Source organism: Podarcis raffonei, chromosome 12 (assembly GCF_027172205.1).
Source record: "Podarcis raffonei isolate rPodRaf1 chromosome 12, rPodRaf1.pri, whole genome shotgun sequence".
In the NCBI taxonomy this organism is placed as follows: domain Eukaryota; kingdom Metazoa; phylum Chordata; class Lepidosauria; order Squamata; family Lacertidae; genus Podarcis; species Podarcis raffonei.
Genome location: NC_070613.1, coordinates 20,851,521 through 20,876,568, shown reverse-complemented (window position 1 = coordinate 20,876,568; position 25,048 = coordinate 20,851,521). Strand labels below are relative to the sequence as shown.

General features: G+C 40.9%; 1 protein-coding gene across 5 annotated transcripts; it reads left to right on the top strand.

The window, feature by feature from the left end:
* Positions 1-904: 904 nt before the first annotated feature.
* Positions 905-23,388, top strand: YME1L1 (YME1 like 1 ATPase). 5 transcript variants are annotated; one of them, XM_053410484.1, is made up of 21 exons: positions 905-1,142; positions 5,567-5,698; positions 6,781-6,943; positions 7,887-7,985; positions 9,196-9,305; positions 10,235-10,382; positions 10,642-10,725; positions 11,591-11,673; positions 12,922-13,012; positions 13,993-14,145; positions 15,032-15,164; positions 16,116-16,178; positions 16,650-16,762; positions 17,824-17,979; positions 18,605-18,756; positions 19,643-19,769; positions 19,872-19,945; positions 21,047-21,133; positions 21,608-21,742; positions 21,926-22,026; positions 23,105-23,388. In XM_053410484.1, exons 1-21 carry the CDS (start codon positions 1,110-1,112, stop codon positions 23,106-23,108), a joined length of 2,241 nt encoding a protein of 746 aa, XP_053266459.1. In that variant the 5' UTR covers positions 905-1,109; the 3' UTR covers positions 23,109-23,388. The 5 variants fall into 5 exon arrangements, with proteins under 5 accessions (XP_053266459.1, XP_053266462.1, XP_053266460.1 ...); XM_053410482.1 differs by lacking the exon at positions 905-1,142 and adding an exon at positions 1,234-1,595; XM_053410483.1 differs by lacking the exon at positions 905-1,142 and adding an exon at positions 1,236-1,595 and having other exon boundaries at positions 10,235-10,376.
* Positions 23,389-25,048: the final 1,660 nt, after the last annotated feature.

Genomic DNA, 25,048 nt, shown 5'->3' with positions numbered 1-25,048 from the left:
TCATGCACCTGTTAAAGGTCAAGGAACCTGGAGTGGGGGAGGGGGGAGTTTATTGGAAACTTCTAATTGTATACGTTTTAACAAAGTGTAAAGAGTAGGGTTAAATGTCAATAAAATGTTAAAAATAGAGTTTGCAACAACTCAAATGAATAAAGCCAGTGCTTTTTTTTCTAGGGGTACGCAGGGGTAAGCATACCCCTAAACATTTTGTGAATCTTTGTACTTTTGTCCATTTCCTGCATTTATTTCCCCCGATTTGACTATAAAATGGTGATTTTCTTGAGTCAAAATGAGAGTACCCCTAAACATATTTTTTAGAAAAATGCACTGAATAAAGCAGATGTAAAGGTAAAGGTAAAGGTAAAGGGACCCCCTGACCATTAGATCCACTGAAGACAGCAGATGTAGTTGTTGCAAAATGCACGTTTTGCATTTCGTTGTCATTTAACCCCACCTTCTACCTGTCAGTTGAAGAAAACACTTTATGTATTTGAGTTCAAGGCCAAATGTGGTTTTGGGAGAAGGGCTATAGCTCAATGTTAAGATGTATATACCTTGTATACAGGACCCAGGTTCAATCCCCAGCCTCCACATAGGGCTGGGCCACGGTGAGAACAGGATGCTGGACCTGGACTAGATGGGCCTCTGGCCTGATCCGGCAAGCTCTTCATATTTATTTATTTATTCGTTTATAACCCACCGTGCCTCCCCATTTTATCCTCACAACACCCCTGCGAGATCTGAGTGAAATACGAGCTGCTCCTCTGCACCCCAAAGCATCTAGCTCTAGGAACCCCAGCGGCACATCCATCCCCGCTGAGTCTCAAGCGCCGCTCCACGTTGGCTAAGAAAAGGGGAGAGAGCTGCTGGTGACCCGGAAGCACTTCTTCCTGGGCCACCCACATCCGGGCTAGCGGACGAGCGTTCGCGTAGGGTTCGTCGCGGGCTGTGCCGGCGGCAGGAGGCGGCCATTTTCCATGAGAGCGGAGTAGCCTCCAAGTTCCCCTTTTCCCCTGCCCAGGAAGAGCCCGGAAGGGCCGAGAAGCGAGGCCCCGGCCTGAGGCTTCGGAGAACGGGCCGGTCCGTCTGCGGGGCCGGAAGTGGCGACGATGTTTTCCTTCTCCACCACGGTGCAGCCTCAGGTAAAGGCCTGGCGGGGGGAGGGCGGGGAGTCTCTCTCCGGGAGGAGCAGCTATTGTTCTGCGTAGCTACTCGGGCTGCTGGGAGAGCCGGGCCCAAGATGTCGCCGGCGGCGGCGGCCGCGGCTGGAAAGAGATCTGGGGCGGAAGGAGAAGTGGCCGCCGGCCGCCCGGCCACTTAGAGAGAGGCGGGTTTCGCGCCGGCTTTTCTTTCTCGGGAGCGAGTCGAGGTTTCGCGACCCTACAAGAAGAGCCCAGCTGGATCCTGTTTCCGAACAGACAGCTTCCTCTCACGAAGCCCGCAAACAGCCTCCGGAGGACAGTGGATTGGCCTAGTATCGAATATCCAGGGCTCTGCTGCTGCTGAATATGGAGATTCTGCTTAGCCACCCGTGTTTAAAGTCTCCGTGGTTCGCGGCGCCGTTCTCAATGTTATCACTTTCCCCTTTAAAAAAAGTAATCAGCGCAGCATGTCTTTGGAAATTAAACCGTGACGTATTATTTCCATTTGCCAGTTCGGACGCTGGTGCTTGTGAATTTCATTAGAAAAGGGACAGATTACTGTATTTTCCCGTGTATAAGACTATATTTCCTCCCAAACTTTTTAAGTTTAAAATTGGGGGTCGTCTTATACACAGAATGTTTAAAATACTTATTTCTTAATTTGGGGCTCAAAAAATTGGGGTCGTCTTATACATGGGAGCGTCTTACAGATGGAAAAATATGGTATCCATGCACCTTACTGAGTGACATTCAGTGTCATGCAAATAGACTTCTCTCAACCCCTTTCCCTACACAACCCTCCACATCCGCAGTGGAGGCCCCCCTCAAAATAATAAAACCTCTGAAACAGGTTTGGGGGGAATAGCGGGGCTCAATTCTTCCAGTCTGTTTACTCCTAGAAAAACACTATTGAACTTTATCAAATGCTAATAAAATTATGAATCTTCGTTTTAGCCTACCTGCTTAATTGTCTTTTTTCTGAACTAAAAAAGCCCAAGCACTTCAACTTTTCCTTAATAGCATTGTTAGACACACAAGTTCTAGGTAGGCAGGTCTTGGGTTTAAAGGTCAGTTGGGTTGGTGTATTTGTTGTTGTTGTTGTTGTTTAGTCGTTTAGTCATGTCCGACTCTTCGTGACCCCATGGACCAGAGCACGCCAGGCACCTCTGTCCTCCACTGCTTCCCGCAGTTTGGTCAAACTCATGCTGGTAACCTCGAAAACACTATCCAACCATCTCGTCCTCTGTCGCCCCATTCTCCTTGTGCCCTCCATCTTTCCCAGCATCAGTGTCTTCTCCAGGGAGTCTTCTCTTCTCATGAGGTGGCCAAAGTATTGGAGCCTCAGCTTCAGGATCTGTCCTTCCAGTGAGCACTCAGGGCTGATTTCCTTCAGAATGGAGAGGTTTGATCTTCTTGCAGTCCATGGGACTCTCAAGAGTCTTCTCCAGCACCATAATTCAAAAGCATCAATTCTTCGGCGATCAGCCTTCTTTATGGTCCAGCTCTCACTTCCATACATCACTACTGGGAAAACCATGGCTTTAACTATACGGACCTTTGTTGGCAAGGTGACGTCTCTACTTCTCAAGATGCTGTCTAGGCCTGTCATTGCCCTTCTCCCAAGAAGCAGGCGTCTTTTAATTTCGTGGCTGCTGTCACCATCTGCAGTGATCATGGAGCCCAAGAAAGTAAAATCTCTCACTGCCTCCATTTCTTCCCCTTCTATTTGCCAGGAGGTGATGGGACCAGTGGCCATGATCTTCGTTTTTTTGATGTTGAGCTTCAGACCATATTTTGCGCTCTCCTCTTTCACCCTCATTAAAAGGTTCTTTAATTCCTCCTCACTTTCTGCCATCAAGGTTGTGTCATCTGCATATCTGAGGTTGTTGATAATTCTTCCGGCAATCTTAATTCCAGTTTGGGATTCATCCAGCCCAGCCTTTCGCATGATGTATTCTGCATATAAATTAAATAAGCTGGGAGACAAAATACAGCCTTGTCGTACTCCTTTCCCAATTTTGAACCAATCCGTTGTTCCATATCCAGTTCTAACTGTAGCTTCTTGTCCCACATAGAGATTTCTCAGGAGACAGATGAGGTGATCAGGCACTCTCCATAATCCAGCGCATGTTTGCAATTTGGTCTCTGGTTCCTCTGCCTCTTCTAAATCCAGCTTGCACTTCTGGGAGTTCTCGATCCACATACTGCTTGAGCCTTCCTTGTAGAATTTTAAGCATAACCTTGCTAGCGTGTGAAATGAGTGCAATTGTGCGGTAGTTGGAGCATTCTTTGGCACTGCCCTTCTTTGGAACTGGGATGTAGACTGATCTTCTCCAATCTTCTGGCCACTGCTGAGTTTTCCAAATTTGCTGGCATATTGAGTGTAGCACCTTAACAGCATCATCTTTTAAAATTTTAAATAGTTCAGCTGGAATACCATCACTTCCACTGGCCTTGTTATTTGCAGTGCTTTCTAAGGCCCATTTGACTTCACTCTCCAGGATGTCTGGCTCAAGGTCAGCAACCACACTACCTGGGGTGTACGAGACATCCATATCTTTCTGGTATAATTCCTCTGTGTATTCTTGCCACCTCTTCTTGATGTCTTCTGCTTCTGTTAGGTCCTTACCACTTTTGTCCTTTATTATGGTAATCTTTGTACGAAATGTTCCTTTCATATCTCCAATTTTCTTGAACAGATCTCTGGTTCTTCCCATTCTGTTGTTTTCCTCTATTTGTTTGCATTGCTCGTTTAAGAAGGCCTTCTTGTCTCTCCTTGCTATTCTTTGGAAATCTGCATTCAATTTCCTGTATCTTTCACTATCTCCCTCGCATTTTGCTTGCCTTCTCTCCTCCGCTATTTGTAAGGCCTCGTTGGACAGCCACTTTGCTTTCTTGCATTTCCTTTTCATTGGGATGGTTTTTGTTGCTGCCTCCTGTACAATGTTACGAGCCTCCATCCATAGTTCTTCAGGCACTCTGTCCACAAAATCTACACATGGACATCACCAGATGGGCAGCATCGAAATCAGATTGATTATATTCTCTGCAGCCAAAGATGGAGAAGCTCTATACAGTCAGCAAAAACAAGACCTGGAGCTGACTGTGGCTCAGATCACCAGCTTCTTATAGCAAAATTCAAGCTTAAACTGAAGAAAGTAGGAAAAACCACTGGGTTGGTGTATAGTAGAGAATAAAGAATTTTATTATCCGTTTAACAAAATTTAGAAGATTTTGTTTAGTTGTCATGGCTAGCAACTGTTGGTAGGCTAATCATCCGTGAATGCTTTATATGGTTTAAATTGATGTTACGTTGTCATGTTTAATGTCCTAACATCTCAGAAAAGCATCTGCACCCTTCCTATCTAATGCTGTACAGTGGACCCTCGGGTTGCGAACGTGATCTGTGTGGGAAGCACGTTCGCAACCTGCAGCCCCGCATTTGCGCACGCGCGGATCGCAATTTGGTGCTTCTGCACAAGCACCAAAACCCAGATGTAACCCATTCTGGTACTTCCGGGTTCGGCACAGTGCACAACCTGAAGCGTCTGTAACCCAAGGTATGACTGTAGTTGCCTTTTTGAAGAATTTTGTATGATGTAACATTGTTCATGGATGACATTTATTGCATTCCTATGTAGAATGCTTTTGGGGGGGGGCACTAAATCATGCACTTGAATTGGGGCAATGTTGAAAGCAAGATGGGACACCAAACAGGTATGTCAAGTTTCCAGTTAGAGTAGTATGTAAAGAAATGTGTTGTTGTTTTAAAAGTCCAGTTGTACCTCTTGTTACGTCAGTCTCCGGTTGCGTGTTTTCAGGATACGAACACGGCAACCCTGGGAGTGTATATTTCCAGGTTTTACCATGCGCGCATGCGCAGAAGCACTCTGAACTTCGCGTGCGCAGAAGCAGCTCTCTAGTTGCAGACTTTTCGGGGTGCGAACGGCACCCTGCAACAGATTGAGTCCGTAACTAGAGGTACCACTGTATGTTCTGTTTTGTTTAAGCTTATGCAATTAAGCAATTTCTTGTGATCAGAAGAAAAGCCAATGAGAGATGAGCCCGGAAGCAAAAACAGTAGAAATTGATTCTTCTTTGAGAACTGCTGAATGCACAGCTAGACAGAAAGAATACTAAATTACATTGAACCCTGCCTTTTTGTAAATATCAGGAAATTTGTGAGAGGCTGTTTCTCCTAATAAGCAAGACATGGTTTCTTGGTACTGAAGGAAATTAACTATTTCCTTGCAATAATACGTTTATTCTTTTAAAAAAGTTGTTGCTTTTTGTTATAGAAAACATGCCCAAAGCATTGTTGTTTTTAAAAAAAATAGGAAAAAAGATTTGTTGTAAAAATTCAGATTAGATTAACGTAGTCATTTTAAAGATAGTGCTTTTACATAAACTTTCTTTTATACTAGGTCACAGTTCCATTGAGTCACCTCATCAATGCCTTCCATTCACCCATAACTCCAGCTCCATCATTTGCTACACCATCTACCCAGTGTGTACAAAAGGAAGCAGCACCCGAACATGAGGTACAGAATAGTGAGGTAAGAATCTTCTGATAGGAGTGATAGGTTTATTTGTGTTCATGTATCATTTAGCATGATCTAAATTTGCTTGGTGCCTTACATGTGGCATAAAAAGGAATCTTATAAAGCGAATTTTGATACTCCTTTTAGTATTCTATATTGTGCTGTAACAATCCAGATGGAGTAGTATTATTATATACAAAGCTCTCCACTTAGTTTTGAAAAGATAGAATTTTCTGATATGCAAGTATTCATTTGTGCACAGCTGGTTAAATATTTTTTGTGCACTGCAGTTACAAATATAATGACAATTGTTATTAAATTTATTACCCTGTTCTGCTGAAGTTGCCTTTTTGAGGAATAAGACAACTTACTTGGTCTCTAAGGTGCTACTGGACATTAAAAAATTTTTTTTGGAAGGATTCTTTTAAAGACTTTTTTAGAACAAAAACTTTTTTTAAGGACTTGATTCTTTTAAAGGATTTTTTTCTGGGAAGAGCTTTTTTAATAATCTTTTTTAAGATTTTATTTCTTTCGACTACGGCAGACCAACACGGCTACCTACCTGAATCTAGAGATTTGGGGTTGGGTTGCAGTCCTGCATGCATTTACCTGAGAATAAAGTTCAGAGTTAACATGCATAGGATTGTATTGCCAGTTACAGCAGAAATTATAACTCTTTGAAACTGTTAGTTTACGAGGATAACTGATGTAGAGCTACAGCCCTTCAGTTTGAATTAGCGATGTATATTTTGCAATAAGGTCAATGATAGTTTCTTGATTAAATAAAGGCTTTTATTGTACATAGATACTACTTTCATTTGCTTTGAGTAAAGAGCAGTGACTTCAACTTAGAAATTGGAAATTGGAAATTAGTGACTGCACAGTTTAAACAATTGATGGAAATAAGTTGATATTTTGAATAGCCTTAATGATTGGGGCTTGCGGGAATGAAATGGGAAAAGTGTGTGTGTTCCAATCTGCTTCTACTTTGGGGACCCTTTTTAGAATCATAATAGTTGGACATTTCTTCTCTTTTTCTTGTTTTGAGTAATCTGATGATCTTAAACATTTCCATTCTTCATCTGTTCTTTTTACAGCCAGTACTTAATATACGAGACCTAGGACTTTCTGACTTGAAAGCTAGCCAGTTTGATGAACTAGTGGACAGGCTACTACCTGGCTATCGTGTAGAAAACAAAATCTCTTCACACTGGCAAACATCGTATATATCTGCACAGTCCTTCTTTGAAAATAAGTATGGTATGTCTTAGGATCTTATGGCAGCGAAAAGTTGAATCACTTACTGAATTGAAGCCAAGGCAGCATCACATTCCACCTCTTAATTTATGGTTCCAGTGAGATGCTTGCTTTCTGCTTCATTTCCGTGCTTATTTCTTCTATGAGGCCCCTGTAATGCAGGGATGGCAAAGACATTTCAGCATGAATCCTCTTTCCCTTCTGGGCATCCTTCAGGTGGATGTAGGAGTGTGTGTGTCATGCCTCTGCTGAGCAAGACCAGAGGCAGAAGTGGGCAGAGCAACAAACATGAGTTTGTGCACCACAAAGTAGTTGCACAATTGTGTTATTAGACATAAAACACATAATGCTCACATCAGTGGCCATAGTTAAGAGCAATAAGAAACATGCAAAGAATCTGTGCACACCCATTTAATTCTATATGGGACTGTACCTGAACTTAGACATGTAAAGAACCACTTCCCTGATTTCATATGGTGAGTAAGAACTTTCTTGAGGCAACTGAGTACTGGAGCTTTTATATACTTAAATAAGTGATTCTTTTACAGGCTGTTGACATACTATTAAGTACCAACGTAGTTAAGTGTGGCTAGTAAACATTTTTGTGGACCTTTTTTTCAGGGCTGCTTTTCATAATATTACTGAATAAAATATTATTTGCAGCCTAAGAATACAAAAAGCAATCTGGTTCCCAAGAGGAAGCTCTGTTAAGCACAGCAGGACTCAGAGATAAATGTGGATAGGATCAGCATGTTCATTTGAGAGTGAATCAGACTGATTAACTCTCAAATGAAATTAAAAATATTTAAGTTACATATGTTTTGAAATAGATTTTGGAGACTCATTTTATCCTGTAAAATACTTTAGACCTATAAAGTTTTTCTAAAGCCATTGTTTAGCTTAGTGATTGCAAAAAAATAAATAATGTTTTATGGTAACTTCCTAGGTTTCGCAGATGTCTTTAGTGTCTTGCGCTCATCTTACCTGTACAGACAGCATCCTAGCCCCCTCCAGAGTGTATGTTCAGATCTTCAGCGTTGGCCAGGTATGAAGTAAGAATATTCTTCTTGATTAAATTGATTTATCTGGCTGAAGAACGTAGTATATACTACAAGATGAATCCTGAGTTCCCATCAGTGGAACTCTGCTCATGTGATGCTTATTAGAGGAAGGGGGTTATTCTCCCTGACTAATTCCTGTGCCTCTGAAAAGCTGTTCCAGAGGGTTGGAACTTATCCCTGCTTCACAGGAGGTGGACCTGGAGGCTGAGAATGGGACAACTCTGGATCCAACTCTCTAAAATTACTTATAATTTGTATGATATAGATGAAAGTATTTTGCATTTGAACATATTTAGAGTATATTATTATCTTTACTCAGTAGTCATAATAATTAGTTGTATTTTTGAAATTTTACTTTCATTGGCAGTGGTTAATGTAACACTTGTAGTGACAGTCAAGCCTTCTCAGATTTCAGTTTCTCACAAGTTTAGAATTCTCGACTGAACTTCATTGAAGGGAAGGGAGTTAGTATAGTACCTAACTAGCAATTGCCTAAATTGCAACTGATGCAGGTATAATAATAATAATAATAATAATAATAATAATAATAATAATAATAATTATTATTATTATTATTATTTATTATTTATACCCCGCCTGTCTGAGTTTCCCCAGCCACTCTGGGCGGCTCCCAATCAAGTGTTAAAAACAGTACAGCGGTACTCTTATTTGTCTGTTATTTGCCGTTTCTACGAAGTTTGGAGACTCCACAGGAGCTTCTGTACATATGAATGTTCTGTATTTAGCAAGATCTTAGAACGTATACATTTCCAAAATCTCCTTAAAAATTGCTTGCTTGAATAGAGTGAATTGTTGTTGCTATAGGATGGCGAGTGTTGCTGTTCTTTTAAATAACATGACTGGGATCCAAAGAGCAGCCTGAAGGGTGCTTAAGGGGGGGCTGTGTTTTCAAATTTGAACAGCAGCCCCTTCCCTTCTTTTCCTGTGCTGTATTAAGCTGCTTTGAAACTCCAGATATTTTTTTATGTGATTGCTGTACAGCATGGAGGAGTACTGTTTTGGGGAAACTACTCAAAACACAGACACACCCACCCACCCAAAAGCACAGACCCTGGTGTTTGGCTCTTTGCATAGGCTGTGTTTCAGGACTTACACTAAAAAATTAAATAAGGAAAGAATTTGCATAAGAACTTCTGTGACGTTATCTTGAAACAATGTGTTATGTGTTTTAAGTTTTTATTCAGACACGAGGTTTTAAGACACTGAAATCAAGAGCAAGACGGCTGCAGTCTTCATCAGAACGATTAACAGAAACAGAAAATGTAGCGCCCTCATTTGTAAAGGCAAGTCTAAAGATGTGTGTGTTCCGATCATAACCTCTTCTGATTTCTGTTTTATATGGTGTCTTAAAAAATACCTGACCCATTAAAAAACTGGAAGCCAAGTCCCTCTTCTCAGGTGTTTGTAGACTGAAGTAATTGAGGACAGGTAAAAGGGGATTGAAAGGGAGGGATCAGGAAGAGATAAGGGATTTATGAATCATGATGGTAGTTGTTAGAAAGCTGATGTAGGAAAAGATTGGTAAAAGGGATAATTGCTGATAGGAGGTATAAAAGCAGAATCCTTCTGAAATACATAGATGACTAACTATATACCTTTTCACATCTAGAATGTTAACAATTTCAGCTGAATGGTACTGTAATCCAAGCACTGTAAAATCCAACAGACAAGAATGTCCCAGAGACTGATGGATAATGAGATTTCACTGTAATTATTTGAATTGCTGCACAGAATTCTAGGGTGCTGTCCAGTTACAGTAATCTGCTTGTACAACAGACTTTCGCTCACACCAGCTTTCCATTCCTCCCCACTGTGGCCTCCTGCTCTGGAGGGTTCCCCCGCCCCAAGCAGGAGGGGGTGCTTCAAGGTGAAGGACAGAAAAGGGAAGTCTCATCATATCCACTGCCACAGGGCTGGCTCTCACCCCGCATGATGCACTTGCAAGCCTTTCCCTTGCAAGTGGTAGCATTACTACTCTAATTATCCATTCATATAAAATGGAAAAGGTCAATGCATGCTGAACCTTAAGAGAGAGGAGAGTGCTCTTCTGCTCATGTTCTGTCCCTGTTTCCCACATGCATCTGGCTGGCCACTGTGAGAACAGGATGTGGGGCTAGGTGGCCTGATCCAGCAGGCTATTCTTATTATGTGCCCAAAAATCTGACCCCTGGTTTAAAAACTAATGCAAGTGTTTTCTCCATCAACTCCTTAGGGTCTCCTACTGAGAGATAGAGGACCTGATGTTGAAAGTGTAGATAAACTAATGAAAACAAAAAAGATACCTGAAGCTCAACAAGATGCCTTTAAAACTGGATTTGCAGAGGGCTTTTTGAAAGCACAGTCACTCAATCAACGTAATGGTTTGTTTGTCTTATTCAACGTGTTCTGTTTTGTATATGCGGTGTTAGAATGGTGTTACAGGTCGCATTTAAAATACACGGTAAATGAACCCCCTTTGTGTCGTATCCATATATGGTAGAAAAATAAGAATTAGGAGCAGTTCTTCATTGTCATTGTCCCACAATGTCATCCCCTTAGCAATTAGTCTAGCTGATTCAGTTTCCTTGGATTTTATACAGTACAAAAATTGCTTGCCTAATACATATTTTTCTTCTTCAGATTCCATAAGACGAAACCGTTTCTTTGTCCTTGTTCTGATCCTGCTTGGCCTTTATGGTTTGTCAAAAACTCCTTTTTTATCTGGTAAATGCCCCTTTATGGATACTGGTTTGTTAACTTTTCATTCTTCTTTAATCTTTCATTTCCTGTTTTGCTTTGTAAGGCTAGTCTGTTATTTTAGGTCTAGATTAAAATCACAAGTTGAATGGACTCACAAAGTGGTGTATGCTACTCCAGGTGAAAGCATCTAGTGTTCTTTTCTCTGAAATGAGTAATAGTTGGGGAAATATATCTTAGTAAAATTTGAACAAGAACATTTCACAGGCATCACTTTTCTTAGGACAGTTGCATAGTTAGTTTTAGCAGTCTAAGTAGTTGTGTCTCCTACTGCTTTTCAATACAGTCGTACCTTGGTTCTCGAATGGAATCATTTAGTTTCTCAGATCAGACCATTATTTTTAAAGACAGAGTTGTATATATCTAGTGTGTCATAGAATTACATCTATGGATATTTCTTCAACATTCTTCCAACCCAAGTAAGTTCTTGCATTTCTTCCAGAAGCTTTGGCAAAACGTTGGCAGTGAGTTCAGTATTGGGTCATTGAGAGTTCCTCATTGTAGTGATTTGGTGTGCAGGTGATAGGATTCAGATGTTGGAGATGGGCATGGGGGTACACTGCACGAGTCTTTATAGGTATAAATATCCGTTTAGCTGGGACTCAGTGAATGGCCTGATAGTATTTGATGCTGAATCATTACTTCAGCTAAACAGATGTGGGCATAGTCAGGTCCGAGAGCCACACATAAGAGTATGATACAAGTAAACTAAAGAATTTATTTTTTAAAGAAAAGCTTAGTTGAACATTGGTAGGTGCAAAAATTGCTATGACAAATGATACTGACAAAATGACTTGTCAGTACATTAATCTGTTTTAACCTTTGCTTTTAGTGCGTTTTCGAACAACTTCTGGGCTTGATGCAGCTGTGGACCCTATTCAGATGAAAAATGTTACCTTTGAACATGTCAAAGGGGTAAGTTCAAATGCTTGAGGTCCACCTACTATTGAATAGAAATTCATTTATGTAATATATTTATATACCACACAATACTTAAAACAGTTTCTAAGCAATTTACAAAAAACAGCAAACAGTGACACATGGAAGCCACAATGTAATGCAATGCAAAATTTGAAGAAAACTGCAACAGATCACTATAAAACATAAATCCAAAAACAAACAAGCACAGCAGCACATGTTGAAACATTTTTAGGGTACAGGATCCTTTCCTTCTTGAGCCTTCCTCCTGCTTGTGACTGACAAATATAGAAACCACTGCCTGTGAATGTACCCTGAGCTCACACACATCCAGACTTGCTTTTCCATGTGTATAGATCATGCAATAAACCCAAGATGAATATTGGAGTGGGTCTACCAATATAGTTGGATAGTGGCCTCTCACACTAGCTTTTCTTCCTATAATACTTGCCAATATATGATGTGCCTCTTGTGGCTCAGCTTCTGGCAGCTTATCTTTGCTGTGCCAGGAACTATTCCATGAAGATGCAGTGTAGCGTTGCCAGCGTAGGTGGCTACATTCTCCGTTTGCCTCCTGTAATGACTAAATTCCCCTCTGTTGATTTTCACAAAAGAATTACCCGTGGAAAACAAATTCTACAGATGGATCCCTGTTACTTTTTTATAAATCAGACTAAACAAACTACTGCTTCCTTACATGCACCTCTGAGCATTGTGTTTTCTTTTAAATTGTTCCATCATAGTCTTACATGTGATCACAATTGAGGTTTAATTGCTTTTCCCCCTCAGCACTGTACTCTGATAAATTATGTAGGAATTAGTTCTTTTTTCCCCTTTTACAGTTCTAGAGGTTTTACCTAGTATATGTCATTAACTGTATGCCTTGGTTTTTCAGTAAATGTTTTATGTTAAATAAACAGGCCAGAGACCAGTGTAGTTCTGTGTCTGTTGTCCAGTGGGACTTCGGACTTTACTTTCTTAAAATAGCAGCCTTCCTCTTGCCACAGGGCAAACTGCTTTGGGAAGCATGGGAATTTCCAGGCCAGCTGACTATACAGCAGGGGACCTTGTATTTTATAAGAAAAAAAGTTATACTGGGGGTGCGCATGAGCCTTTGGCTGTGCTTAAAAATAGCTCAGGATTGTGACCATAAGTCTACCTAAAGCTAATTTGGCCAAATTATAAAACCGGTCTTTTAAAAATGTTGGCATAATATATTTATTTTTAAATTTTAATTGAATGAAGGTTGAAGAAGCAAAGCAAGAGTTGCAAGAGGTGGTAGAATTCTTGAAAAATCCTCAGAAATTTACTGTACTGGGAGGTAAACTTCCTAAAGGTAAGTGTGAGCTTTTGATTATTGACAGGTGCTTTCATGGGGGTGTTCATACCACTTGTTACATTGCAGTCCTATTTGATTTATGTCAGGCAGGTAATAATGTGTTGTCCCTGAGAGGGATATGTAACCTCATGTGCCTCTTTCATGAACATCGTTAAAATCCTACATCAGGTCTTCCTCCACTGTCAGAGGCATTCCATAGGCTCCCCTCACTCCCCCAACACACCCCTGCATTGTGGGATAAATTATACCAGTCCTGACATACTGGGAAGGAAACAACAACAACAAAAAAAGAAAACTGCAAAGGGAAAGGAAGAATATATCCAAAGCAGGCATAGAAAAAGGCAGTTTGTGTCCACCTTTGCTACTCCTCTTTTTGGATTGCTCTGCCCTTTGTGTCTTTTAAATTTGTATTTAGTTCACCCTCCCCTTTTGTAACTCTTGTGAATTAACTTTTTTCACTCAGGGGAGTGTGTTTGTTGTCCAGATTTTCTTTATGTATACTCTTTGTATTGGGTGGGGAACCTCTGGCCTTTGGGCCTAATTAAGCTTTGCCATTTGGCCCAACAGCCTAACGACCTGACATCATGTATGATATCAGAACCGGTGTGGGCTGGTAAAAAGGTAGCTGGGCTCTTCGAAAAAGGGCTTCTGAAGTTTACAAAGAGCAGCACAGGGTTCTTTGCAAGCCCCGGGTGATGCTTTGAAATCCTGACAGTCAGCTGATTGTTGGGGTTGGAAGCGCTGTGTCACCTGACATTGTGATGTAAGGTGATAGACAGGTGGGTGGTCCTGCCCTTATATTAAATACCTGCCAGATCCAGATCCACATCCCTAGCCTGCATAGTTGTCCTTCTAGCTGGGCTGAAATCTGCAGTGACTAGAATTACTCGTTGAGAAATTATAAAAATTGGGGTAAACATGGGTGATAATCAGTTCTCCATATGCTTTGTCATAATTTTATTTCATTCTTTCCCCAGGTATTCTGTTGGTCGGACCACCTGGAACTGGCAAAACTCTTCTTGCCAGAGCCGTAGCAGGAGAAGCTGATGTTCCATTCTATTATGCCTCTGGATCGGAATTTGACGAGATGTTTGTTGGCGTTGGAGCCAGTCGTATCAGAAACTTGTTTAGTGAGTACAACTTAGTTTCCCCTTGAACACTGGCTATTTTCATGAGGACATGTATACCTGAAGGAGCATCTCCATCCCCATTGTTCAGCCCGGACACTGAGGTCCAGCTCTGAGGGCGTTCTGCCGGTTCCCTCATTGCAAGAAGTTAGGTTACAGGGAACCAGGCAGAGGGCCTTCTCGGTAGTGGCACCTGCCCTGTGGAATGCCCTCCCATCAGATGTCAAGGAAATAAACAACTATCTGACTTTTAGAAGACATCTGAAGGCACCCCTGTTTAGGAAAGTTTTTAATGTCTGATGTTTTAATGTATTTTTAACCTGTTGGCAGCTGCTCAGAGTGGCTGGGGAAACCCAGCCAGATGGGTGGGGTATAAATAAACTAATTATTATTATTATTATTATTATTATTATTATTATTATTATTTATTATTATTATTATTTCTTCAGGAGTGTGGATGAGCACACTTTGAAATCTAGCAGTTTCTTATTGAATAAATGCTCTTAAGTCTAAGCTCTCTATTAAAATAAAGAAGGCTCTAGCTGGCATCAGGAAAATTCAAAAACATTCTCTTATTATTATCATTATATCAAAAGTCTGAATTCTGTCTGAACAGTTGTAACCCAATATACGTATGTATATATTCATTCCAGTCTGGACCTTTATCATGGGCCCATTGTTTTATCCCTAATTCAGAGAACAGTTGTTTTCCTTTTGACTGTTTTCTAGCTAAAATAGCAGTATAGACACCGAAAAGCTATTTTTCTGGAAAAGTGCAATTCATGGGGGTAGCCAGAATAAACTTGTGAATCTCTTATTAGAAATGTGTGAATAATACAGAATTGTGTTTGTAGTATAAAGAAATAAATTTGACATGTTGCATTCTTAGGGGAAGCCAAAGCAAATGCACCATGTGTTATATTCATTGATGAGCTGGATTCTGTTGGTGGCAAAAGGATAGAGTCTCCTATGCATCCCTACTCAAGACAGACTATAAATCAGCTCCTTGCTGAAATGGATGGGTAAATACTAATTTTCTTTCTGAGCCAAGGGACTATCTGTTATATAGGAACATCAACATAAGGAGAATGAGCGTGGGGTTCAGAGGGAGAGGTGTGTGGCCCCCCAAGCAGTAAAATAATTTGAAATCTGATATGTCACTTGGAAAGAATATCATAGCCATTTAAGGTGTGTTCAAATTCCTGGTATCCCCCTATATAGCAGGGTAGCCAAGCCCTGGGAAACCCCAGATTACTATACTTTATACAGTTTCTACTGATGCTGCTATTCCAACTAGTTGGTAAGCCTGCAGCACCCTCTTCTTTCTTTGACCAGGGCACAAAGTGGTTGCTATGCAGGCAAGGATTGTCTAGGTGCACAGCATAGTATAGTTTAGTTAGTAGGGATGATGCCTTGGTGGTTACACTAGAGTAGCAGGTCTACTGATCATGCTTTGGGCTGGTGGTGTCACTAATTACAGCCTACCTACAAGCCTGTTTCATTGAGCCATTTGCCTTGATCACTTCTAATCCAGAATTAGGACATGTCACTCATAACTAAGTTTTCAAATTTGCAGCTATAAGATGGCCATGAAAAGAGGATAGATTCTGAATCCTCTGAATGCCAGTTGCTGAGGGGCAAAAAATGGGAGGGCATGCCCTGCTGCGAGGCTTCCTAGCAGCATCCAGCTAGCTGTTGTTGGAAATGGGATTTTGATTCACTGGACCTTTGGTCTGGTCCAGCAGGTCTGTTCTTACATTCTTACTAGTATTCTTCTGGCATGGCTGCAGATTTCCAAACGAATGGATGAGCCCCACTCTGGAGCCTTAGATTGCTTTGAGTCATGCCCAAGAAAGGGCTTGCAGTGTGCGTTAAGCCCTCACTGGACTGCATGGACATTGCTGTACTCATTGTAAGAACAGAGAAACTCTTCACACCTATTAACAAAAGCTCTCCTCTCTCTCTCTCTCTAGCTTTAAACCCAACGAAGGCGTCATTATCATTGGTGCAACAAACTTCCCTGAAGCCTTAGATAAGTATGTGTGTGTGCGTATATATGCATAAAACGTAACTTTGCATGGTTTGATTTTGTGCATATATGACTTTGAAAGCGTAGGTCAGTAATAGCTATTAAAATTTACATGGTACTATTCTTGCATCATGTCTATATTTTTATCTTTGAAGGCAGCACTCAGAAGGACTAGCCCCTTCTAGCTATCGTTATCAGGAACAGCAAAAATGACAGCAATGGCAGCCGGAATGTATCTATGAAGTGTTGGTTCATAAAGTACCTTTTGCCTTGGGGGTTCCTGTAATCCAAGGAGGGTAGTGTGGAGGCCATTTGCTTGTGTGAAACAATCTTTAGTAGGTCAGAAATATATTAGCTGCTCACTTTACCCCACCATGTTCTTAACTCTTAAAAAAATAAAAATCTTTTAAGTCATCTGGTTAGCAAGGATCTTAAATATATTGAATCATTCACAGAATTGTTTTTCCTCCCCAATTAGTGCTTTGATACGTCCTGGCCGCTTTGACATGCAAGTTACAGTCCCCAGGCCAGATGTCAGGGGCCGAACAGAGATTCTGAAATGGTACCTGAATAAAATAAAGTATGATGAATGTAAGTATAAATATGCAACTGTTCTCTTGGGGGCAGGCGATACAGAAAGTTGTTGTAGAGTGGCTGTAAATTTTAATCTGTTTCTAAGTCGCTCTGTGACCTTTCTCATTTAGATCTGTGTTTTGAGTTCTGAATCGCCTTGAATAAAACAAATCTCTCTGTTCCCCTTTCACTATACTGAGCAATCTGAAATGGCTATAGCTTAATTTTTCCCTTTTGGCCAAAGTGGATGAAATTTAGGGCACATGAGCTATTCCAGTGGATTAGGTAAAGTAAAGGGACCCCTGACCATTGGGTCCAGTCATGGCCGACTCTGGGGTTGCGGCACTCATCTCGCTTTATTGGCTGAGGGAGCTGGCGTACAGCTTCCAGGTCATGTGGCCAGCATGACTAAGCTGCTTCTGGCGAACCAGAGCAGCACATGGAAATGCAGTTTACCTTCCCGCCGGAGCGGTGGATTAAAGCATGCTAAATTGCAAGCAAATAGGTGCAGGGGCTTCTTGAAAGGTGGGGGGAGTAAAACAGATTTATTCCCCCCCCCCAAATAATCTAATTGGGTGGTGGTGGATAGGGAATACCTTCTTAATAAAGAAAGCATAACTGTTGATGTGCTTTAGCAAAGAACAATTCCAAGCTCTTCAGTACTCCACAGGCAACCTTTTGGACAGCCTCACTATTTTCAATGTCCACAAACATATAGGAAAATACGGAGCTATAAGGTAAAGAAAAGTATAGAAACACAGCAACACAAGACTTTGTAGAGGACCTGATCTGTCTGTTTATTGACATTTTGCTTTGATGTGAGGAGGGAAGGAAAAACCCCAATTCACTCCAGTTTTTGGCCCATACACAAAACCCCTAGTTATTACATGCTTGGGATTGAAATTCGGAATCTTGTCACTAGTGGGAGCCAGAGTCTTTGATTCTGCTTACAGTATTGCTTGAATAAATCTGCTCTGTTCTTGATCCATATTGTGATTATGTGAAAAGCAGATTTAAAGAATATTGTTAATTTCTCAGATTAGGTTGATATAGGACTTTGTGTGTGTGTTTTACTGCAGCTATTGATGCAGAAATCATTGCAAGAGGAACGGTAGGATTTTCTGGAGCTGAGTTAGAAAACCTAGTGAACCAAGCTGCATTGAAAGCTGCGGTTGATGGGAAGGATATGGTTACTATGAAGGAGCTGGAATTCTCAAAGGACAAAATTCTTATGGGTAGGCTATTTCTGAATTTGAATTTCTGAATTCAGCGAGGTAAGTATTTTGACCGTGGGCACTTCATTGGAGTTAAGTTACAAATGCAGCGCTTACATGCTACACTGAGGGTTTTTGGGTTTGCAGAAATACAAAAAAAGGGGGGAACCCCCAAATAGCCCAGTGAAGACAGAACATGCTCAATAGCCATGGAGCTCTGATTGGTGGCTGACTATTGAGAATAAACAATAGCAAACTGGGGCGGGGTGAATGGAATGGAGTATTCTGGAATGGAGTATCCTGGCTGGCTGGCTGGCATCTTGAGAAGAGCATTCCCCAGTGCAGTGTTTTGTTTGTTCTCCCCCTTGGATATACCAATAGCAAAATTTAGTGCTGAGTTATGGCTGTGGAGCCCAGGTGGGACTTCTGAGCATGCGCAGGGGAATCTCAAGATTTGAAGAAGTAGAAAAAATATTTGGGGAGGAAACAAATAATGGGATAAAAAACCCTTCAGAACAGTTCAGTGAGGACTGAGCCTGCTAAGTCTCCAGGGCTGTGGGTGTGCGTGGGTGTTACGAATAGAATGGAGCTTCTGCTTGCATTTGGTCACTTTTCAGCTTCTGTGATTTCCTTTCTTTGATTTCAGGCCCTGAGCGTAGAAGTGTAGAAATTGATGATAAGAATAAAACAATTACAGCCTATCATGAATCTGGGCATGCCATTATTGCATACTATACTAAAGATGCGATGCCAATCAACAAAGCTACCATTATGCCACGAGGGCCAACACTTGGACATGTGAGGATTTTGATTTTGTAGAGAATACCCACTTTTGACTGGACTTTGACCACTTTACTGCTTTACTTTTTCAACAGTGCTGATATCAAATACCTGGCAATATATTTCCATTATTTAATGTAATTGAAATGAGAACCTGGTTGGTTGCCGTGGCATTTGTAACGGAGGTTCACCTTCATTACATAGGCGCCAGGCGAAAATCTTTCTCTATAACCAAGCCTTTGGCTGATTAACATCCTGCGGCCTTTTAAATGTGTTTGAAGGGAGGATTTACTGGTTTGTTTTTGTTTTGCTATGTATTTTATGTTTTCATTTTGTATCTTTATGATCTGAACCACCCTGTGACCTTCAGTTGAAGGGTGGTATACAAATTTAATAAATAATAATAATAATAATTGCCATTTTAGAAATGTTTTATATACACACTGCAGTGCTGTCAGTTCAAAAAAGACATCCACATTGTGGATGAAAACATTCATTCATCTGGCTCTGCTGCATTTTGAACTTTGGGACTGTATTGCCCAAATACATTCACAAAATTGTTTCATAGCAGAGCTGGAGGTTCCCTACTCCTGCTGCGAGGGATGTGTGTAGAAGGGCTGTTACCTTTAGTGCACCGTAAGCCAAGATTGGCCATCAGCAAAAAGTTGCTGTTGATTTGTTTCTCGCTAAGATACTGCACGACCATGACAGGTTCGGACAGAGCCTGCAAGGCTGCAGGTGTCTACTCTTTGGGAAGCAGGTTTTAGTTTGGGGTAGAGAAACCAACAAATGTCTCAGAAGAGTATCACGGCAGTTAGTATCCCCCAACTCGCCTTTGTTTCAAGATTGTCAAAGCAACTACAAAGTGTAATTTGCTATTTTCATGAACTTTTTTGTATTAAAGGTGTCTCTGCTGCCAGAAAATGACAGGTGGAGTGAAACTAGGTCCCAGCTGCTTGCCCAGATGGATGTTAGCATGGGAGGAAGAGTTGCAGAAGAACTTATATTTGGGGGTGATTACATCACAACAGGTCAGGAAAACCCCGAAAGAAACAAGATTAGTATTCACAACGTTTAACTTCAAAATCTGAATTACTTTTGTATAATTTCTTCTGTTGCTGTTGTTCATTTAGGGGCTTCTAGTGATTTTGACAACGCTACTAAAATAGCAAGGCTCATGGTGACTAAGTTTGGAATGAGTGAGAAGGTAAGATCTAAATATCTCCTGTTTGAGTTTTGGGTGCTGTCCTCTTTTCTCTCCGCATTGATTAGGAGTCCTTCAGGACGTGGTATCAGATCCTTGTATTAAATTGCTGTTATCCCTCTCTGGATCTTTAGACGGTAGTGCACTATAAAGCGAAATGTACATTATAAAGTGAGAATATGTATGTGACCAACTCAGCCTTACAGATTATCAAAGCTATAACACATTTTGTCATTTTTCCTTGGAGATTATACAAAGCAATTTACAGTATGGACTTGACAAAATAGTAGTGATAAGTGAGAGACTGCTGCTCTCCTGGCCTCACAACGCAGGGTCACTGGCACTTACCAAGAGGGGTGGGGTGAAGCATGGGAGTATTAGATTGGTGCAGAACAATGGAGCCAGTCTCCCCAAGCTTCACCCCACCTCTTTCCCTCTGTGTTGGAAGTCAGGAAAGCAGCTGTGCCCCACCCACAGCACCTCACCAGCCACTACTGTATATGTTACACTGCCATGTTCATTTCACAGCACATTTGGGGGGTTGGGGTCTGCACATTTTTGCTCTATACCACAGGGAGAGCTCAATCACGCATCAGTAAGCATTTACTCCTTCTGCCTGTATTCCCTTATATGTTTTGTTTCCTCCTGGTCTGCCCCTTCCTTTCTGTCATCACAGATAGTGAGATTTCTCTTAGATGCATGTTCTTTGTAATCTTTTTAAAAAGCAACAAGTTAAGACGATGATTAAAAATTAATAAAGTGTGAATAATAGAATTACCCAGCAAAATGTGTGATCGGTGACGAAGGCTGCAGTCGTATACACTTGCAGGGAGTAAGTCCAGTTGTGGACAGTGGGACTAACTTTTGAGTAGACATGATTAGATTTATGCTGACAAACTCCCTCCCATCCAGATTTAACAAGAAAGCTGTGATATGGTGGTGGGATACTTCTGTGTACAGCTACAGCTGCTTAAATATTGGACACCTTGGGGGCCTGTTGCATCACAGAAGATATTATTTGCAGGATGCTGGGATGTTAAATTGCACCACAATTGCAATGTAAAATGTCTCTTTCTCTTGTCTCTTTCTTTTGCTTTCTATAAGCTTGGTGTCATGACCTACACAGATACAGGGAAACTCAGTCCCGAAACTCAGTCCGCAATTGAACAAGAAATAAGAATGCTTTTAAAGGTAAGAAAAAGTGTGGTGGACTAACTGGAATAAATATTGGGTGAATAAAGTTTTCCTTCCCTTGGGTTTCATGTATATATCTAGTAAACCATAAAAATGGCCTAAATTCTAATTCAGTTCATGGCCCTGTTAAAAGTTCAGGAACTTCCTTTACCACTTATTAGCAGTAGAACATTCTTCTAGCTCCTTGTTGCTAATAGATTCCTTTTTCATATTCAGTTATTTTGCTATCTTCTTTTTCCCTTCCATCCATTGTGTTTCTTACTTGTTTTAAACTAAAACATTTTATGGAGTCTGGTTTCTGCAATGAGTATACAAGAATAAAATTGAAACGTAAATATTTGTGGCTTTATTGAAAATATTAGTTCAGGGGTCAATCTTAAAACAGTTTTTAGAATACATGTCTTCAATTTCCAGTTTCATTGCAAATGATCCTTAATGTGTGTGTGTGGTTTGTTTGTTTTTCTGTGATAGGAATCATACGAACGAGCGAAGAATATATTGAAGAACCGCACAAAAGAGCACAAGAATTTAGCGGAAGCATTGCTGACCTATGAGACTTTGGATGCCAAAGAAATTCAGATTGTTTTAGAGGGGAAAAAACTAGAAGTGAGATGATAACTTCCTTGTTAAGCGTTCTAACGGATTACTTGCAAGAATGCAGTAGTCTCCTTATGCAGTGTAGCTCTCCCTACCCCCATGCGTGCGTTGTAATAATCACATTTCTTAAAGATAAGCAATTTGTCTTGTGTGCTTTTGTTACATTTTACCTAACTTTTTGTATTTCCTTAGAAAGAGATGCCAGGAGCAAAAGAAGTTCCCACAAGTATAGATAATACGATCTCAGGGTTGAATCCCGCTTCTTTGGAAACCTCAAATACTGACGCTGAATAGTATGTTCTTAACATATCTTCCCTAGCTAATTGCTCCATGTGGACTTGGACATGTTCAATCTTGCGGCTTGAGATCCCTTGAAATGCTGCAGGATTTACAGGTTGCAGAGGGGATGACACCTCCATTTAGTCTTAATTCCATGGGCAGTTTATAAAACCACCACTCATCATTTAGAAAAAAAACACAGATTTTATTTAGCAGGTCACATAAGACTACAGGAACCTGGGAACTGGCATTGCTGTAACAGAGCTGCTCCTTGCCACCCCCCCATTGGTCTTGTTATAAATGCCAGGGTGATGGAATCCTGGAGCACAATAACTGGGCAAAGAATGAATAGGGTTTTCTGTTTGGATGCCTTTAGATCACATGACGGGGGACGGACGGAGTGGAATTTAATAGCTATGAAGAATTGCACTGTCTCTTTGGAGTCAGTTGGGAAGACAGTTCCAGTTTAGTTTAAGTGGTATGGGGGTGTAACTGCATTGCTCTGAAAGGTGCTGTCCTGTTGGATTTTTAAAAATGAGATTGTGTACGGCTGTTTTGAGAGCTCCATCAATTTTCTTAGAAGGCCGTATTGAATCAGTCGGAGAGTATTTTAGATTCCTCTTTTTGTTCCTTTTAAATCACAGTCCATTTCCCCCAATAAAAATACAATTTTTTAATTTGAAATCTTCCAAGTCCTTCAACCCAGGTTATGAGCACATAGTACCCAAACAGTAAAATGTGTTCAGCTATCTTCTGAAATGCTAAGAGTTGGGCTAGGGTGGAGTGGGAAAACAATTGCTAGTAATACTAGTGTTTTGTGGGAGGATGGGCAATGGGTGGGTTATTCTCACAACTTTAACCCCTACACTTCTCCATTCAAAATAGACATTTAAAAGAGAAAAGGTTTTGTGCCAGTCAGTGGGGGGTGTGTGTGGAAGAAAGTTGGCAGTGAACTTTCAAACTAGTGCTAACATGACGTTGCTGTGAATACAACTTGACAGTGTACTTAACTTTTGAATTGGTTTAAGAATTCTTTCATTCAGCAAATCCAGTACTTCAGTGCAACTTTCTTTTTTTGCTTTTCCCATTCAGCTAATCTAGTAACACATGGAGGGACCTCAAGACCCTGTCTTAAAGCAGAACACCAAGCTGCTATGCTGACACATTACAAATATACTCTTTGTAGTGACTTACAGTGAAAGATGTGCAAATAAGGCATGCGTGGCACCTTTTTTAAAGACAATAAAGGTTTGTTTTAATTATGCAGAAAGCTTTTCCTCATTGTAAATTGCTTTATCTCTGGTTTCCCTCTTATGTAAATTGAGGTGTACAAAACATATCTTAAACCTGTAAATAAATTTGAGAGTTAACCGAAATGTGGAATTTTTTTAGTGGATTGGATTTCCAAAGAATCTTTTGTTTGTTTCCTTCTTTCCTTCAAAATTGATTTGTTTGCTGTTACTTCAGCATGTTAGAGAAAAATAATGCAAGTGGGGAGACAGGAGAGGAAAAAATCCCAACATTCCCTGGCTTCCCATCAGCTGGAAAATGTACCCATGGAAAGTTCCCTATTATACAACAGACTCTGCTCCATCTCAGCAAATTAATATCATATGCCTTTCATGCTATAAATTTGAACTGCATCTGCACACCTAGCTACCATATATGCTAATAATATAAAATTTTAATTAGCAATAGTTCCTACTGATTATCCAGATTTAATACTATTCCTCACAAAAGCTGGGATTCTGAAGTGAGATACCCACACAGCAGAAGTTGCCTTGAGTTCCAGTCGCAACAGAGAGACAGCTTAAGGTCCAAAGAGTTTGGCTGCTGCAGAAGATCAGGCTTCAGTAATACAGTTCGGGACTTGATATATTCATACACTTTGTAGGCTTTGCAGGTAAAGATATGTACAAGTAGAAAGTATTTCTGTTGCTCCAGCAATTCAAGACATAACACAGATTCTGACAGCACTGACTCACTGACTCTCAGGACAAGACACTGGACAGCTGAGCAGAGATGCCTCCATCACCTATATCAGGCATCCCCAATCCATATCAACAAAAAGGAAAGAACTCGCTCTGAAACTCACCTACAGGTGGTACCTAACACCAAGGAAATTAGCGCTAATACGCCCAGGAACCTCACCAAAATGCTGGAGAGGGTCACCTCCACAGGCACATACCTCCACATGATGTGGGAATGCCCCAAAATCCAACTATTCTGGACAACAGCCATACGAGAAATAGGTAAAATAACTAAACAAGAATTAGAAATCACCCCAGAACTGGCCCTACTAAACATCTTCCAAGACAATAATGCTTACTCACATCACAAAGAACTCATAACCCACCTACTCTCAGCAGCCAGAAACATAACCAGACACTGGAGAGGCCTGTCAGGAGTAAGCATGGACCAATGGTACCAAATAGTATGGGAAACAGCCTTACTAGAAAAATTAACCAATAAACTGAAACTGACATGGGGACAAATAGAAGAGGACAGCACAGGTTGAAAATTCTCAACATTTCTTCCAGTACATCACCAGTCTCTAACCCAACCCAAATGGAGGCCCATAGTTTACAGCAGGGCTGGAGAACTTGTAGTCCCTAAGCATAATTAGCAGGGGTGCATTTTTGTAAACCATTTTGAGGTGGTTTTTTTGCTTGTTTTTTACATTCAATCAGTATAGAATTTTAATGAAATAAATAATTAGGTCTGTGAGGCCTCATTTGGCCCACAAGACTCTTTCAGCCAAGCCATGCCTGCCCGCCCTACATCAAGTGTTGACCAGGTAAAAGTGTGGCTCAACTGAAAGGGGTTTTGAGGCGCTGTTAATCAGTGGAATGGTGGTGCCTGAAATATCCTAAGCAAACTGCTGCGTGCAGGGCTTTGCAACACCTGACAATCAGCCAATCATTGGGTCTTACAAAGCCCTATTAAAAGTGCTCTGCAAGACCTATGTGGGCAAAAGGGCCACCTGATGTAATCGTGATGTCAGTGGTCCTGCTCACTTTCCAAAGTTGGCCGGCA